The 18,642-nt window shown below is 45.2% G+C and overlaps 1 protein-coding gene across 2 annotated transcripts in view; it reads right to left on the bottom strand.

Annotated features, from left to right (window-relative positions):
• The window catches only part of TNKS2 (tankyrase 2), a 73,226-nt gene that overhangs the window by 20,399 nt on the left and 34,185 nt on the right, over nt 1-18,642 (bottom strand). For both annotated transcript variants that reach the window (XM_075000374.1, XM_075000372.1), the window contains exons 17-22: nt 11,763-11,872; nt 10,837-11,025; nt 9,802-10,054; nt 8,838-8,920; nt 7,836-7,956; nt 350-447 (exon numbers count right to left, since the gene is read on the bottom strand). In XM_075000374.1, the coding sequence (XP_074856475.1) occupies nt 350-447; nt 7,836-7,956; nt 8,838-8,920; nt 9,802-10,054; nt 10,837-11,025; nt 11,763-11,872 (854 nt within the window). The remainder of the gene's footprint in view (nt 1-349; nt 448-7,835; nt 7,957-8,837; nt 8,921-9,801; nt 10,055-10,836; nt 11,026-11,762; nt 11,873-18,642) is intronic.

Below are 18,642 nucleotides of genomic sequence, written 5' to 3'. Positions count from 1 at the left end.
AAGCTGCCCACAAGGAAGTTTCCTAGCTGCCTCTGAAGCCTAGCTCAAAGTGTGAGCTGCCGGAGTCAGAGCTGTGTTTTGTTCAGGGTGATGCACATTTCAGAGTTACGGATAACCTCCATTCCTGAGATGTCCATAACTCTGAAGTTCTACTCTGTGATAGGTTGTGGATAGGCTGCGTATGAGTCACAACAAAGGGACAGCAAAAAATGGAATGTGTTGATGTGAGTTTAAGTCCATTGTGTTCAGCAATATTTCAGTCTTATATTAATAGTCTACTGGAACTCGTGTGCCTACCCATAAGTGGTAACACCAAAAAGAATTTGAGACATTAGGGAGAAAAACATACCTCCTCTTCCACTGACTGAAATTCTTTATCATCAGGAGAGAGATCTATGAGAATTGTTCCACTACCAGAAGTATTCAAAGTTAAGTATGGGTTAAGACCTATAAATACAATGAATGTATGTGTTTCAGATACAGAACAAAAATTAAAATCACAGGCATAGTTCAATTCCTCAGTAATAAAAATGTGAAAGATGCCATATAGAGACAAAGATCAAGAAAAGGGAAAGAATTGTGTTTTGAAAGTTATATTAATTTTCAATTTCAGCCTAATTTCTGGTGTAGTTCTGGGACCTGAAGTAGAACAAGTCTTACTTTTTTTTCTAAAACATTCTGATGCACCTGTTATTGTGCTCCTCTAAAGATAACATGCAGGATGCTCATTTTTTGGCCTTAGATTCTTAGCTAAATACACAAAAAAAAAACAACAAACAACTAAATGTCCTTAAAGGTAGTACTGGTGGCCTGGGACATAAACCAACACCCACAAGTGATTGTGCACCACCATGAGAACTTTGCCAACTCTGAAATATTCCAGTCAGTTTCTAAGTACTAAGGACACCTCAAGTATTAGACTAGCCACTTTCCATTTTATAGAAAAAAAATCATACCTTAGAAGCAGAAAGGCTTTCAATACAGTCACCTGTGACCTAAGCAGAAGATCCTCCAAACTCTAAGAAGATAGGCGGGGGGGGGGGGGGGGGGCGGGGAGGAAGGGGAAGCACACCTTACATACGAAATACTTCTTTTCTCATTTACCAATAAAGAGAAGTTACTCACCTGTAGTAACGATGGTTCTTCGAGATGTGTCCCCGTGGGTGCTCCACAATAGATGTCGGGCTCGCCCGGCGCCGCAGATCAGAAATCTTCCAGCAGTTTCATCTGGATCACGCATGTGCCGGCGCGCGCCACCCCCCTGTGCGTCCCTGGCCACGTGCACGATCCGGTCCCTGCCAGTTCCTTGACCAACTGCCTCGGATGCTCCTGAAAAACACTAGACAGAGATCCGAAGCGGGGAGGATGGGCGGGTGGTGGAGCACCCACGGGGACACATCTCGAAGAACCATCGTTACTACAGGTGAGTAACTTCTCCTTCTTCTTCAAGTGGTCCCCGTGGGTGCTCCACAATAGGTGACTACCCAGCAGTAACCCAAGTAAGGAGGTGGGTAACCGGTTTATGTGCAGCTTGCCCCCGAGAGGACTGCTGTCGACAGACAGGTATCCTCTCAGAATACCCAAGGCAGGGCATAATGCTTGGCGAAGGTGTCATAGGATGACCAGGTCGCTGCTCTACAAATGTCTGTTAATGCGATGCCCTTGAATAAGGCTGTTGACGCCGCCACCGCCCTGGTGGAGTGAGCCCTGGGCGGGGCCAGCAAAGGAGTCTTTTGAAGTTCGAAGCACATTGTTATACAGGGCACAATGTGCTTTGAGATTCTCCGGGAAGAGAGACCTTCTCCTTTTGACTCAGGAGCGAGAGACACTAGAAGCCTGTCTGTTTTTCAGAAGGACTTAGTTCTGTCTCTGTAGAAGGCCAACACCCTCCTCACATTTAGGAGATGCAGGCGTGCCTCCTTGCCGGAGCTGTGAAGCTTCGGGTAAAATGAGCGTAAAACTATTGGCTCGTTAAGATTGGACTCCGAAGAGACTTTTTGGAACAAAGGTTGGGTGCAGCCTTAAGGTTACCGTCTCCTTTGAGAATACTGTGCAGTGCGGCGTTGCCATCACGGCTGCGAGCTCACTCACCCTGCTGGCTGACATAGTTGCAAGGAAGAAGGTTGTTTTTATCGTAAGGAGACGTATGGGAACTGTGGCTAATGGTTCAAAAGGTGGACCCGATAGCGTGCTGAGCACCAAGCCCAAATTCCACGATGGTGGAAGCGGTTTCCAAGGGGGTACAGGTTTACCAGCCCCTTCAAGAACCTGGTAACGATAGGATGGGCGAATACCATGGGCCCTTCCTCTGTATGCCGAAAAGGCTGATATAGCGGCGAGGTGGACCTTTAGCGAGGATAGAGAAAGCCCACCTCTCTTGAGGTCCAATAAGTATTCTAATATTACAGGTATAGGAACGTCAAGGGGAGCTAACTGCTTGGCGGAACACCAGGCTGTGAAACGAGTCCATTTGTGCTTGTAAGTCCTCCTGGTGGAGGTCCTTCGGCTACATTCCAGGACTTGTTGTGCTCCCTCCGTACATGTGCTCTTTAAAGAGCTGAGCCATGCTTGTAGGTGCAGACCTTAAGGGTGCGGGTGCACTATGGACCCTTGAGCCCGCGGGAGTAAGTCCGGCGTCACCGGTAGAGGGAGCGGTGGGCGGTCTGACATGCGCAGAAGCAAGGGAAACCATTGTTGCCGATCCCAAGCGGGACTATGAGTATCGTGCGAGCTCTCTCCCTTCTGGCTTTGTGCAAGACCTTGCGGATAAGCACTGCGGGGGAAACGCGTAAAGTAGGGAGCCCTTCATGAAAAACATGAATGCGTTCCCCCAGGGACCCCCGCCCCACTCCTGCTCTGGAGCAGTGCTGGGGACACTTTTTTTTTTGTTGTACTGAGTGGCAAACAGATCGATCTGGGGAAACCCCCATGTACGAAAAATGCACTGTAGCAGATTGGAGCGGATCTGCCATTCGTGCATGATTGCAAAGCGCCTGCTCAGCTGGTCTGCATTCACGTTGTGCGCGCCTGGCAAGTACAAGGCTTTCAACGTTGTTGGCGATGCACCGATTCCACAATTGAATGCTTCCGCACATAGGGCACGGGATCGTGCTCCTCCTTGTCGACTGATGTAGAACATAGTGGAGGTATTGTCGGTATTGAATCCCGACTACTTTGCCATGCAGGTAATCTCGAAAATGTTTGCAGGCGTTGAACACTGCTCTGAGCTCCAGTATGGATATGTGCAGTGTCTGTTCCGCAGGGGACCATAGCCCTTGCGTTACCTTGTCGCCCATGTGTGCTCCCCATCCCATGTGGCAGGCATCGGTAGTAAGAAAAATAGAAATTTGTGGTTGGTGAAAAGGCACCCCCACTAGCAGATTCTCAGGGTTTTCCCACCACGCCAGGGATCTGTGCACCTCTGTTGTGGGCAACACCACCCTGTGGACAGTGTGGGATGCTGGTTTGTAAACGCTCGCCAGCCAATGCTACGGGCTTGACATGTGCAACCTGGCATTCTGTACCACAAACGTCGCTGCCGCCATATGGCCCAGCAGCTGTAGGCACGGTAAGATCGGCACCGTGGGGCTGTATGTAATGACTTGCACCAGTGAACTGATTGCGCGGAAGTGGGCGTCGGGTAGGTACACACTTGCTGTGATAGAGTTTATGCGTGCCCCTATGAACTCTATATGTTGTGTGGGTTTGGACTTTGACTTTGCGAGGTTGATGACTAGGCCCAGAGAAGAAATGTGTCCGCTGTGACGCGTATCATGAGTGAGACCTCTGCCTTCGAGGTCCCTTTTAGCAGGCAGTCGCCCAGATATGGGAAAAATAAACACCCCCTGTCTGTGCAGGTAGGCTGAGACCACTGCCAGGGTTTTGGTAAGACTCTGGGGGCTGAGGAGAGGCCAAATGGAAGAACCCTGCTCTGGAAGCGCTCCTGGCCGACCGTGAAGCGGAGGAAGCGTCTGTGTGCCGGGTGGATTGTTATATGAAAGTAAGCATCTCGTAAGTCGAGTGCTGCAACCCAGTCTCCATCGTCCAGTGCCATGAGTATCAAGGCAACTGTGATCATCCGAAACCGTTGCTTGCGCAAGTAATGGTTGAGGCCCCGAAGATCTAAGATGGGCCTCCGGTGTCCCATTTTCTTCTCCGATAGGAAGTAGCGTGAATAAAAACCTTCCCCTGGAATTATTCCGGCACTCTTTCCACTGCACCTGCGAACATAAGATGGGTCACCTTCTGCTTGAGCCTCGCCTCGTGGCAGCGCCCCTGAGGTGAGGCCTGGTGGGAGGCTTTGTCAGTGGAAGCGACTGGGAGGGGATCGCGTAACCGTGGCTATGATCTCCAGCACCCATATGTCTGTGGTGATCTTTTGCCATTGGGAGTGGAACGGTCTGAGGCGATGATGGAACATGAGAGGAGAGTGGCATTGAGCGAGGGTATTGATAGTGCAGCCCCTGACATACCCATCAAACTTGTTGCCTTTGAGGCCTGACCCAAGGGCGTACGGCTTTGTTGAGAACGTCACGTAGGGGTTCTGTACTGTTGCCGCTATTGATAGCGCCCGTGGCCGTAGCACCGTTGATATTGAGCATGCTGTGGTTGTAAGCGCAGCATCTTTGCTGAGGATAAAATTTTTCCCTCCTGTATGGGGGAGTATAAATGCCCGAGCTTCTAAGTGTAGCTCTTGAGTCCTTACTGGAGTGAGGGACTGAGTCGGTTGAGTCTCCAAAACAGCTTTTGTGTATCAAAGGGAAGGTCCACGATCTTCACCTGTAGGTCCCTCAAGATACCTGACGTCTAGGGCCAGGATTCTCTATGCATGACCACTGCTGTAGCCGTTGAGCATGCCGCCGCGTCCGCCACGTCCAGGGCAATCTGGACTCCCGTCTGCAATGCTGCGTAGCCCTCTTCAACAATGGCCTTTAACACCTGCTTTTTGTCTTCCGGGAGTGAATCCTTGAGGGGAGTAAGCCCGGAGTAATTATCAAAATTATGGTTTGCTAGGTGTGCCCATAATTTGCCACTCTCAATAGCAGGACAGGAGAGGAATATACCTTCCTGCCAAACAGCTCTAGCTTCTTAGCATCTTTGTCTGATCCCCCGATTTGTACTGAGAAGCCTTTGACCTCTGCTGGGACGACCTGACCACCAAAGAATTTGGTTGTGGGTGACTGAAGAGGAACTTCATGCCCTCTGCCGGGACGAAGTATTTCTTATCTGCTCTCCCATTCATAGGCGGAACAGAGGCCGGAGTCTGCCATATAGTAATGGCTGACTCCAGAATGGCTTCGTCCAGCGGAATAGCAATTTTGGATGAAGCCGGGGGTCTCAGATTTTTCAGGAGTTTGTGATGTTTCTCCTGCACCTTTGCCGTTTAAATGTCATGCGTGAAAGCCACCCTTTAAAACAGCTCCTGAAACTGTTTAAGGTCATCCCGGGGAGAGACATCCCCGGGGGCCATGGCCTCGTCTGGGGAGGATGAGGAGGAACCCCTAAGGTAAACCTCCCTTGAACCCTCGGGTTCCCGCGGGCGATGACACACTTGCTTGCTGGAGGATTGTGAAGGAAAGTCTCGGGGTTCTAAATTTAACTCCCCTTGAGACAACTGTGTTTCTGTCCCCGATCGGGAGCGCCCACGGGGGTATTGAGTGGCTGGGGATGGGGACCTGCCCCTGGGTGCAGGCCTGTGGTTTGTCTGTGTCCAGCCTGATAGGGACGACCATGGCAGCATGGCAAGGGTCCGGAGATGGAGACCTGGACCACTCACGGGGTGTGTACCCCCGATGTCTGGGAGAGCGAGACCTCCACGGCGACACCGATAGAGGTGAGACTGGCTTGTGACAGTACTCCAGGGGGATCCAATCCCAGAAAATGGTGAAGGTGGCCCAAGCTGTGGTGACATCGGTTGGAGGAACGGAGAAGGCGGTTTGTTTCTTTTTCCCCTTATGGGCAAGTGGAGACACAGGCCTTTGGTGCGGCGTGTGTATCACAGGGGGAGGGCTTGGTGCTAACAGCAGCGCAGCCCTGTCCAGAGATGGACTGCGGTGCCGGGTTTTTGATGTTGCCTTGCCCCTCCGCTGCAGGGCCGGCACCGCCCCCTCCCTTGCCGGGAATCTCGGCCCTGCTGTTAGCACTGTGCTCGGCACCATCAGCTGCGGTGCTGCGCAGGTATCCCCCTCCGGTGCCTGCAGGCTCCGTGCCTGGCACCCCTGCACCGCTGGTGCCGCGGGGGTCGGTGCCACCTGTGGCGGTGCGGCCACCAGAGTATGCAGCCGGTAGCTGTGTGCTCCGCTCGTCCTGCTCGCTGCAAATGCACGGCAAGGATCGAGCCAGGGAGAGTTCCCTCCGTTTCTGCACTGAGGGGTGGGGGTCAGAGCACAGTGCGAACGCGGCTGGGTAGCCTGCAATTCCCGCAGGCGTCGGATGCCTTCGCTATGCCCCATGGAGGCCGGCATAGCTTCACAGCATGACTCACACTGTGTAAAACCTGAAGAGGCCATTGTGGTGAGTCCTTTATTGTTAAGAGGGTACTTAGCACTTAATCCGTGCCTTTCCTCCTCAAAGAGTGATCACCGGCCTGCGGCAGCGGGAGGCCTAATGGCCTTTCACGTCCGCTCTGTTCTTCTCCGCTCCTCTCTTTTTCCCTTTTTTTTTTTTTTAGTTTAATAACCGAAAAACAACAAATTACACATGGAAAAAAACCACTAAGTAATCTGACTCTGGCCTTAGCCTGAGTGGATTCCGTCTGCAGCCGATGGCGGTTGAGAAGGAACTGGTGGGGACCGGATCGTGCACGTGGCTGGGGATGTGCAGGAGGGCGGCGCGCGCCAGTGCATGCGCGATCCAGGAGCAACTGCTGGAAGATTTCCGATCTGCGGCACCGGGCGAGCCCGACACCTATTGTGGAGCACCCACGGGGACCACTCGAAGAAGATCTCTTACACTGAGCCCATACCCTGGGAATGCTGGCTCCAGATGCCTTGCCACACACCAGCTCTGTACCTGGACCCTTCCCCATTTCCAGAGGCCCCAGTCCCAAAGCTGGAAGCACGAGCCTCCACCCCTGGAGATGCCAGCACCCGGTCAAAAAAACCGGACAAGCGGCACAACAGTTGCAGAAGCTGCACCGTCCCAGGGTCCTTACATTATGTTCTTATGGCAGAAGGGCCAGGAGCCCTACTGGCTGAAGTCCAATGGCAAGTGAAGGGCGTTGGCTCTGACATGCTGGTAGCCCAGTGATGCTGGCAACTCCAGGGCTGGAGGTTGGTGCTTCCAACTTTGGGACTGGGGGCCTCTGGAAATGGGGAAGTGTCTAGGTACAGAGCCTGTGTCTGGCAAGCCATCTGGAGCCACCATCTGCAGGGTATGGGCCAAGGCTGGAGCCAGCATTCATGGGGATGGAGTCAGTACCCAGCATCCTGGCCAGGGCAGGAACCAAGTCTGGCAGAGGTGGGGCCAGAAGCACCAGGGGCTGGCAGCCCAGCTGACCTGGCAGTAGAGAAGAAACTGGGCGGCCAGAGGTAGGGGACCATCCCTCATCCAGCAAATTCTCTTGTTCAACGCTGCCCAGGTCCTGAGGGTGCCGGACCAGGGAGGTCCAACCTGTATTCATGATAATTCATACCACTAATGCAAGCTTCTCATGTGAGCTTCAAGCTGCAAGACAGTGTAGCATATATTGTCAGTAAGCATAATTTTACATTCTGTTGTATAAAGAATTGTATTTTCAGCTCTTTCTCAGAAGATATGATTTGGAACAAAACTGGTATAAGCTGATAAAAATGAACTCTCTCTATATAACCACTTCTGTAATTCAATAAATTTACCTTGTTGTCCAGAGATCAATCTCTCAACTCCTTTAATGATTTTATGCCTATGGCCATAAGCATTGATACCAATTTCTTTTAACTCTCTGTGGCCCATTTCAACCAATACATCCAGTGTTATCTATAGCAAAGAGCAATACAATTGGTTTAGATTGGTGTACACGTTAATAAAAATGTCATGACAAATATTTCATTATAAAAGATTATAACCTCAGAAACAAAATGTATGAAAAACTAGTTAGGTTATAAAACAATAGTGAGCAGTCATGCAACCCCCTGGAGACCTATGTTTTGTGCAGCAGAAATAAAGTTAGTGAGGTTTCAAAAGACCTTCTAAAGTAAGACAAAACCCAAGATATTTTAGATATATATTAATTAAAGTTAGATTCATAGTAACAAGAGTCACATTCTGAATATAAATAGTTCACCCTTGACTTTGTGTGTGCTGTCTTCCTTACTGTCTCCACATCTCATAGAACTGGAAGAGACTTCTTGGCAGGACTGAGCACCATTTTTTTTTAAAATCTACTTTGCCCCAGGTCCCTAAATGACCCAGCCCCCCAGGGACTGAACTCACAACCCTGGGTTTAGCAGGCCACTGCACTATCCCTCCTCCTCTTATGAGAGTAAGTTAACACATGCTACAAGTCATAGTAGAAATGCTATGATTTTCCTCTTTTGTTCATCACTTCGCATGATGCTACCTAAAAAGCAATCAAGTGGTATTTGCAAGAGTCAGTTCCGTGACTGGGGAATTTCACTTTCAGGATATATTACCAAGCAAACAGAACATTTTAGTGATTACTACACTTAATTTCATGATGTTCACTTCCTGCAGACCCTATCTGCGCTAAACAGAAATAGGAACTTAACCTGTAGGTCTTAAGGGGCTACTGCTATCCCTCCTTCTCATGTCAAAACACAAGAACAAAACCAAACCAAAAAAACACAACCACCTCCTGGCAGAGTTTTCTAACCCAATATTTGTAAACAGCTACTCACCTGCTCTCTCTCAAATACGTCAATCAGATGTTCAAGTCCAAGATTCCTCACAAACTGATTTATGCTAAAATCTACACCTGTAACTGAATATAAAAAAAGAATATAAGTTCTTTTCACACATTACCTACAACACAGTATATTCCATACTTACACATTTTTGCAATAAGAGGAAGTATGTGTCTTAAAAAACTTTTATAACCTTAATAAAAATATTTAAATTTCTAATAAGACAATTATGTATTACTGTTTCTTCTGGCACGTAGAACACACTTGGCGCAATATAAAAATACATGGTCTCTGGTCTCTAAAAGTGTTTTACTACAAATACTGTGTACTTGCACAATGAACAGAAATTATGAAAACAACCTTGTTCACAAATCAGAGGTCTTGAAAATCTTTCAGAACTTATACCATTTCACTTTGTATAAGATCATTGTAACAAGTATTTATCTATTTGATTTCTACTTAAAACCCTTTACTTCATAGAATAGTAGAACTGGAAGGGCCCTCAAGAGGTCATTGAGTCCAGTTCCCTACCCTCACAGGAGGCCCAAATGCCATCATCCCTGTTCGATATGTATCTAACCTGTTCTTAAATATTTCCAGTGATGGAGATTCTACAACCACCTAAGACAATTCAGTAATAGATTCTGTAAGAATCTATCTGGGAAAAAATGCCTCATAGACCCCTGATGTCAAAAAAATCGAGGAGTTATAAATGTTTGTTTGTTCAGCAATCAGGTCCTTACCAAGCCATATTTGAAAACAGAGATAACAGAAAGCAAAGGGGGTTAATGCACAAATTTGAAAACTTAGACGAGCACTCACAAAACTTTTACTATAGTAGATAAAAATACCTAAAGAAAATTATATTTCAACAAAATCATGATTTAACTTTATTTATGTAAACTGCTCAAGGGGTATTATTTCACACCTACAATTTGAGCAAAATAAAGTCTCTCACCTTCCTTTTTCTCTAAAACAGTCGCTCCCTCTGTACCATTTGTACTAACAAGTAAAGGGAGTTCAGGAAAGCTGCCAGATAAGCTGTCAAGGCTACTGGCAGCAGACAGAGTGGATGGGCTTGATGGAACGGAAGACAGGGAGTCAGCTGTAGGTCCTGAGGTTTGAGATACATTTATAACCTGAGATTTATAACAAGATGGCAAGGCAGAAGGAGGCATCGCAGCTGTCAACAGTGCATTAACATCATCTGCCTAAATATCAAAAGAGAGTTTATTAAAATGGAGGAACCCTTCCATGCAAAAGGTATTTTCTGGAATAAAAATTAAATACTCGAGAAAATAAGGCTAAAGCCATATTGAACAAATCTATACATATAATAATGTAAACATTCAACAAATTTAAAAGCAATCTTTCACTTGAGATGTTCTACAAAAAAATTGCAATATAAACATTTTGATATTTAACTGTTTTCCAAACGCAGTCAAACAAAACTCATTACTAGTTTACTTTAGAAAAAAGAAATCTCAATTTGCAGTAAGATGATGAATTCAGTGTTACTTTGAAAACTGTGAAGCTTTTGATTGTATTATAATAATAATAGCAAAATCTCAATTAGATTTTAGAAGATGACAAGATTATAAAGTTAGACTAAATTTCATCTCTACAGCTGTTTTTGTGATCAAATGTTACATTAGCCAGTCAAATAAGTTGATCAAGTATCCAAAGTAAAATAAAAAATAGATTAAGTGTTGATTCTGGAACAAATCAAGACATGTTTTCTTTCTCAGTAAGAAAGTGAGAAGAAAATGAGCCATCTCGTACAAGGGAACAAAGAAAGATGTATGAAGGTTTACTGGCTTGTGTAACCAAATGGTCAAACATTCAAGTAGCCAGAGTTATATGTTGTGCACAAATGCCAAATTTGTACTTTGGAACTAAAAAAAAAAGTGTCTAAAAACAATCTGATATAAACCAGGCGTGCAACAACTAATTGCAGCTCAGCACAGATTTCTAAAAAGATCCCATCACTTACAGTGACCAGGTCTAATGGTGTTTGTCCTTCCTGGTTTTTCAGAGTAGGATCAGCTCCATGTGCCAACAACAAAGCACAAAGCTGTGTCCTTCCTTTCTGGGCTGCTTCATGCAGAGGTGTGAAAGCCCATTTGTCCGTAGCATTCACACACGCATTATACTTTATAAGTAAAGCAGCTACATCTACATGCTGGAAAATAAAATATCCTGTTACATTCTGAGATGTAATTTAATATACTATAGCACTCAATTATTAAACAATCCTTTTTTAACTTCACTCTGGATTTTCCTAGAATTGATCTAAATTATAGAAAGATCAAAAATAAATACTGACAAAATGAAATACACTATTTTGAATTATGATGTACCATTGTATAATTATTTTCTTATTTAAAATAGAAATGGACCAAACCAGAAGCCCAAATACAAACTCCTTTGAATTGATGGAAAGACAGAGGTGGGTATTGAATTCAAATCCCGGAGTCTGAAAGCAACCTAACTGTTTTGATTGCAGCCTGTATCCAAACACAAAAGAGCCCTATTTTCTGCTTAGAGTTCACAGATGTCTGAACTGGATCATCTCCAGACCTGGAAATTAAATCTTTGGTAGTGAAATGTTATAAACATGCACACGTGAAAAGCAATTTTACAGAACATCTTTTAAGGCTGCTTGTTTTTATGATAAATTTTGATTAACTTTCTAAACAACATGATTGCCAGTGATTTTAAAAAAATTAAAATCTTAACTTCTGCAACAGTCAGTTGAATCTGAGCTGCAGTTATAATTATGTAATTCCAAATTAGATGGTATTGTAACAGTGACAAAAGCTTTAGCAGTTGCTAGGCTACACAATTAATGTCAATAAAAGCCTCATCACAGCTTTTTATAAAAGTTTCAAGTTGTTCCAAAAGATAGTAAGTACTTACCCCATAAGATGCTGCATTATGCAGAGGAATCAACCCTCCCTTATCCTGTGCATTCACATCAGCTCCATGCTGTAACAGGTACTCTGCAACTTCCAAATTATTGTAACCCGCTAAAAGGTAATTAAGGAAGGAAGGAAAAAAGAAAAACTGTCAACATAATTATGCTGAAATACAACATTTTTATTCTTAATTCATGTCTGAGAGAGAAAAAAAAACCTCTACAAATAAGTCACATTGTGCTATGCTATGAGAAACCATTTACTACAGTTATGGAACAAATAAATCCTATGTATTTGATTGCACAATAAATGCCACTTTATCAATTTGCAGAGTACTTCAGTTCTTCATAGTTTTCTTTTCAGTATAACAAATATTTAAGCAAACACTTGCAGAAAGTTAACATCTTTACCTGAAAATAAACATATTAATTGTATGCATCTATATTTCTGGAGTTGAGTATTAAGACTTTCCACAATAAAAATTAACAGATTTCAAATCCACAATACAGAAATTATTGGTGATTTGATGCCATAGTTATCGTGAAAATTGAAACTCTTCATTTACGAACAGATATAATGGAACAAGCGATTAAGTATCTTCGTTCTGATGGACAATTCTGCTTCCATGCCTCTGACAAAATCTAGCCCATTTTCATGCCCACCATTCTTCATCTCTTCTCTTAAGCCAGTTTCCTTCCATTTTCCTCCACCACTTGTGCTGAATACCACCAAGTTGCAACTCCTGGCAAACTGCAAGCTCTGCTGGCCCCACATCAGTACGCTCACTGTACTGGCAGCAGGGTATAAGTTACATGATGCTTCCCGACTTGCTGGTGCCTGCTTTCAAGGAGAAATTGGAGACACAAAGCAAGCAGGATGGGTACACGTCACTAACAATGCAGAAATTCTTCATTACAGATGAGAATCCTGTAAACTCACTGAAAACTCTAGATTTGACAAGACTAGGTTAACAGTTAATGTTATTACAGACAGCGTATCGGATGCCAAACCAAAAAAGATTACGAAAAGTTAAGCCACCTAACAGAATATAACCTCTATTCTTTACCAACAGATAGCAAAGTTAAGCAGCATAATTCTTTACACCATTTTTTGAGCTACAGATAGCAAACAGCTGTTTAACAAAATGTGTGCATTAACCTCTTCGTGTTTTTAAAATAGGTACATTTAAGCATAAGCTGTAATATGCCCATGCAAGCCCTGTTTTTTCCTTTATCCTTATGCTTCTTGGAATGGCAGCCTGTGATAGTCTTGGGCCAAGGAATTTGTCCCAGGAAATCCTCCTGACTGAGGTAAATCACAAGGGCTACATGTACACAGACAGCCTCTATCGACAGAGGACACTGTGAACAGAGAAAACCTCAGCAGGACCTCGTCGACAGACATCTCTACACATAAATGCAGCTTGAAAGAGAAAGCTGCTCTGTTGATGGAGAGCAGCTAGACTGCCCTGCCCTCTCTCCACAGAAGCTCTGCAAACAGGAGCTGCCTGGGGAAACGGAGGCACTCTGTCACCAGATGCATCCATACGGGCACCCTTTTGACAAAACACTGTTGACAGAGGCATTATACCTGAGGGGGGAGAGGTATAACACTGCCAGCTGAACATCTGAGTTTTGTCAGCAAAGTCTCAGAGTGCTTTAACTGTGTACACACTCTGCCAGTTTTGTTGATGAAAACCCAGTTTTGTCAACAGAGGCTGCCTGTGTAGATGACGCTGAGAAGTTTATCAGATGCAGAGGCTGGCTCAGTAAGGAAAGCTGGAGCACAGGTCATCAATAGATTACCAGCCACCTACCCCACATCTTGTAGAGTGTGGGGGTTGGGACATTCAGAACACAACAAAGAGATTGCTGTGTGGGGATAAGAGGGATGGTGACAGAAATAATACTGTTAAATACAAACAAACATTCAAAATTAATAAGTGGCTTAAATATATGAGCTATTATTGCACTTCATTTGTCTCCATAAGGTGTCTTCATTTCAGCTGAGATAGTCATATGAATCTGAACAGACCATTTAACACCTCTCAGAATTACCTATGCTTTCAGGATTATCCTGTCACAGAAGCGCATTTCCTCTCTAATGAATTTAACCAGTCAGCTAAGGGCATGTCTACACTAAAAACTTAAATCAACCAATGGTGGGTTAACTTACACTGTAGCCCCTGCAGTGATTATGGTGGCTGATGCCCAAACTATACCTTGCCAACGGGGCTTTTAACTGACTTAACATGGATATAGAATCGTAGAATGCTAGGACTGGAAGGGACCGCGAGAGGTCATTGAGTCCAGCCCCCTGTCCTCATGGCAGGACCAAGTACTCTCTAGACCACCCTGATAGACATTTATTTAACCTGTTCTTAAATATCTCCAGAGATGGAGATTCGACAACCTCCCTAGGCAATTTATTCCAGTGTTTGACCACCCTGACAGTTAGAAACTTTTTCCTAATGTCCAACCTAAACCTCCCTTGCTGCAGCTTAAGCCCCTTGCTTCTTGTTCTATCCTCGGAGGCCAAGAAGAACAAGTTCTCTCTCCTCCTTATGACACCCTTTTAGATACTTGGAAAACTGCTATCATGTCCCCCCTTAATCTTCTTTTTTCCAAGCTAAACAAGCTCATTTCTTTCAGCCCTTCTTCATATGTCATGTTCTCTAGACCTTTGATAATTCTTGTTGATCTTTTCTGGACCTTTTCCAATTTCTCCCCATCTTTCTTGAAATGTGGCGCCCAGAACTGGACATAATACTCTAACTGAGGCCGAACCAGCGCAGAGTAGAGTGGAAGAATGACTTCTCGTGTTTTATTCACAAAACACCTGTTAATGCATTCCAGAATCATGTTTGCTTTTTTTGCAACAGCATCACACTGTTGACTCATTTAACTTGTGGTCCACTATAACCCCTAGATCCCTTTCTGCCATACTCCTTCCTAGACAGACAGTCGCTTCGCATTCTGTATGTGTGAAACTGATTGTTCCTTCCCAAGTGGAGCACTTTGCATTTGTCTTTGTTAAACGTCATCCTGTTTACTTCAGATCATTTCTCCAATTTGTCCAGATCATTTTGAATTTTGACCCTATCCTCCAAAGCAGTTGCAACCCCTCCTAGCTTGGTAACATCTGCAAACTTAATAAGTGTACTGTCTATGCCAACATCTAAATCACTGATGAAGATATTGAACAGAACCGGTCCCAATACAGACCCCTGTGGAACCCCAGGAATCCTTTCCAGCAGGATTGAGAACCATTAATAACTACTCTCTGAGTACAGTTATCCAGCCAGTTTTGCACCCACCTTATAGTAGTCCCATCTAAGTTGTATTTGCCTAGTTTATTGATAAGAATATCATGCGAGACCGTATCAAATGCCTTACTAAAATCTAGGTATACCACATCCACTGCTTCTCCCTCATGCGCAAGGCTCGTTATCTGATCAAAGAAAGCTATCAGATTAGTTTGATATGATTTGTCCTTTGCAAATTCATGCTGGCTGTTCCCTATCAGCTTACCACCTTCCAAGTATTTGCAGATGATTTCCTTAATTACTTCTTCCATTATCTTTCCTGGCACAGAAGTTAAACTGACTGGTCTGCAGTTTCCTGCATTATTCTTATTCCTCTTTTATAGATGGGCACTATATTTGCTTTTTTCCAGTCTTCTGGAATCTCTCCTGTCTCCCATGACTTTCCAAAAATGATAGCTCATGGCTCAGATACCTCCTCTCAAAGCTCCTTGAGTATCCTAGGATGCATTTCACCAGGCCCTGGTGACCTGCAGACATCTAACTTTCCTAAGTGATTTTTAACATTTTTTTTTTAATTTTATCTTCTAAACTTACCCTTTCCCACTAGCATTCGCTATGTTAGTCATTCCTTCTTCAGACTTCTCAGTGAAGACCGAAACAAAGAAGTCATTAAGCATCTCTGCCATTTCCAAGTTTCCCATTACTGTTTCTCCCTGTAGCATGGGGCCTGAGAGTTTGGACTTTCAGCTCCCTGCTGGCTGCCTCCTTATCCCTACTGGGAGCCCAGCTACCCTGCACCCATGCTCTGGGCTCCTTCCAATGCACCTGACCAGCTCAACCTGCTAGCTCCTTGCTGGGAGCATGGCAGTTGTCCTGGGCTCCCAGAGGGCGAGCTCTTTGCAGAGATTGGCAACTACTGTGCTCCCAGCAGGAAATTAAGACCTTAAGGTCACCTGGGCTGTAGCTGGAGCCCCATCTGTCTCAGCTCAAGCTGTGAGCTGCTTTATTGTCAGTTTCATGGCTCTAGCACAGAATAATGAAATTGCCAAATGATGCAGAATAACTCAATAGTGCCAACATGGACAATGCATCACTCTCTTCTGCTTTGGCAATCACTTGATAACAAGTAGGACTGTTTTCATTTCACCCTCCCTTTTGTGAATCCGTTAATGGCTGATCGGCCCAATTCTGGAGCCGCAGCTCTTATCATAGAAGAAACAGGTGCTGGTAGCTGGAGGGGCATGAGGCAGTTTCTGACACACTTTTTTCCTTCTCTGCCTCTCTCCTTGTCTGCACTGTGGCTGGACCTCTCAAACTGTGTCACCCCTCATGGATTACTGCTCTCCACAGGGGACTGTCTTGGGCAAGGTTCTCTCAAATGTTGACACCAATGGTGCACTTTTTCATGTATGTCTTCAGCATGTCCTTATCTCTCTTCCACTGGCCCCGAATGCTCCTCTCGCCTTCCTCCAACTCAGAAAACAGAAGCTGTTTTGGGAAGTGATGATCAGACATCTAAACCATGTGACCAGTCCAAGAAGAGGTTGTTGAGTGAAAATGGCTTCAATGCTGGTCACGTTCAACTCTTCCAGAACGCTAGCATTTGTGCACCTAGCTTCACAAGAGATATTTAGGATTCTCCTGAGGCAGTACTAATGATATTGTTCAAAGTGCCTTCAAATGATGCTTGTATGTTTTCCAGGTTTCACATGTGCACAGTAGCATTGGAACCATCACTGAGCAGTACACAAGGAGATTTGTCTTGGGATTGATGTCCCGGTTCTCAAAGACCGTTTGCTTCAAGCAGGCAAAAGCAGAGCTTGCACAGCTCAGACGATGCTGGATTTCCACATCAACTTCTACTTTAGTGGAAAGATGACTTTCAAAGTATGGGAAGCGCTCCACATTTTCCAGCAATTCTCCATTGACGTCAATAGAAGGAACATGACATTGTCCTGTTAGCGAGGGGTGGACCTCCTTGCTCTTTTTGATGTTCAGTGTGAGACCGAGATTCTCGTATGCTTCAGTGAAGACATTTAAGATGGTCTGAAGGGCTGCGGGAGAAAGAGCAGTAACCATTTTGTGATCCATGTACTGGAGCTCCATGATCAAGGTTTGAAGATCTTGCTTTTAGTCTTCAATCTCTTGAATCACACAGAATCACAGGGCTGGAAGGGACCTCAGGAGGTCATCTAGTCCAGCCCCCTGCTTCAAGCAGGATCAACCCCTACTAAGTCATCCCAGCCAGGACCTTGTCCAGTCGGGACTTAAAAACCTCAAGGGATGGAGAATCCACCACCTCTCTAGGCAACGCATTCCAATGCTTCACCACCCGCCTGGTGAAGTAGTTTTTCCTAATGTCTAACCTACACCTTTCCCTCTTCAACTTCTGACCATTACTCCTTGTTCTGCCATCTGACACCACTGAGAACAGTTTTTCACCCTCCTTTTTAGACCTCCCCTTCAGGAAGTTGAAGGCTGCTATTAAATCACCTTTAAGTCTTCTCTTCTGTAAGCTAAACAAGCCCAAATCCCTCAGCCTACCCTCATAGGTCTTGTGCTCCAGATCCTTAATCATTTTTGTTGCCCTTCACTGAACCTGCTCCAGCAAATCCACATCCTTTTTACACTGGGCGGCCCAACACTGGACACAATATTCCAGATGTGGCCTCACCAATGCCGAATAAAGAGGAATAACTACTTTTCTAGATCTGCTCAAAATGCTCTTCCTAATGCACCCCAGTATGCCATTAGCCTTCTTGGCTACAAAGGCACACTGTTTACTCATCTCCAGCCTTTCATCTACCATAACGCTTAGGTCCCTTTCCATCATACTGCTGCTGAGCCAGTCAGTCCCTAGCCTGTAACAATGTTTGGGATTCTTCCACCCCAGATGTGGGACTCTACATGTCTCCTTATTGAACCGCATCAGATTTCTTTTGGCCCAGTCCTCCAATTTATCCAAGTCCCTTTAGATTCTCTCTCTACCCTCCAACGTAACCTCTCCCCCTAGTTTTGTGTCATCTGCAAACTTGCAGAGGGTGCAACCCAGTCCCTCATCCAGGTCATTAATAAAGATGTTGAATAACACCGGCCCCAGAACTGAGCCTTGCGGCACTCCGCTTGAAACAGACCGCCATCCAGATATTGAGCCACTGACCACTACCCGTTGGGCCCGACCATCAAGCCAGCATTCTATCCATCTTATAGTCCAAGGATCCAATCCATATTTTCTTAACTTATGGACAAGAATGTTGTGGGAGACCGCATCAAAAGCCTTGCTGAAGTCAAGGTATATCACATCCACTGACTTCCCCATGTCCACAGAGCTTGTTACCTCGTCATAGAAGCTAATCAGATTGGTCAGGCAGGACTTGCCCCTGGTGAATCCATGTTGGCTACTTTTGATCACTTTCCCCTCTTGCAAATGCTTCAAAATGGATTCCTTGAGGATTCCCTCCATTATTTTCCCAGGGATTGAGGTAAGGCTGACGGGTCTATAGTTCCCTGGATTGTCCTCCTATCCTTTTTTAAAGATGGGCACTATGTTTGCCTTCTTCCAGTCATCCGGTATCTCCCCTGATCTCCAAGAGTCTTCAAGGATAATGGCCAAAGG

Source organism: Carettochelys insculpta, chromosome 7 (assembly GCF_033958435.1).
Source record: "Carettochelys insculpta isolate YL-2023 chromosome 7, ASM3395843v1, whole genome shotgun sequence".
In the NCBI taxonomy this organism is placed as follows: Eukaryota; Metazoa; Chordata; order Testudines; family Carettochelyidae; genus Carettochelys; species Carettochelys insculpta.
The sequence above is the reverse complement of the archived record's forward strand: the minus strand, read 5'-3'. Positions and strand labels throughout refer to the sequence as shown.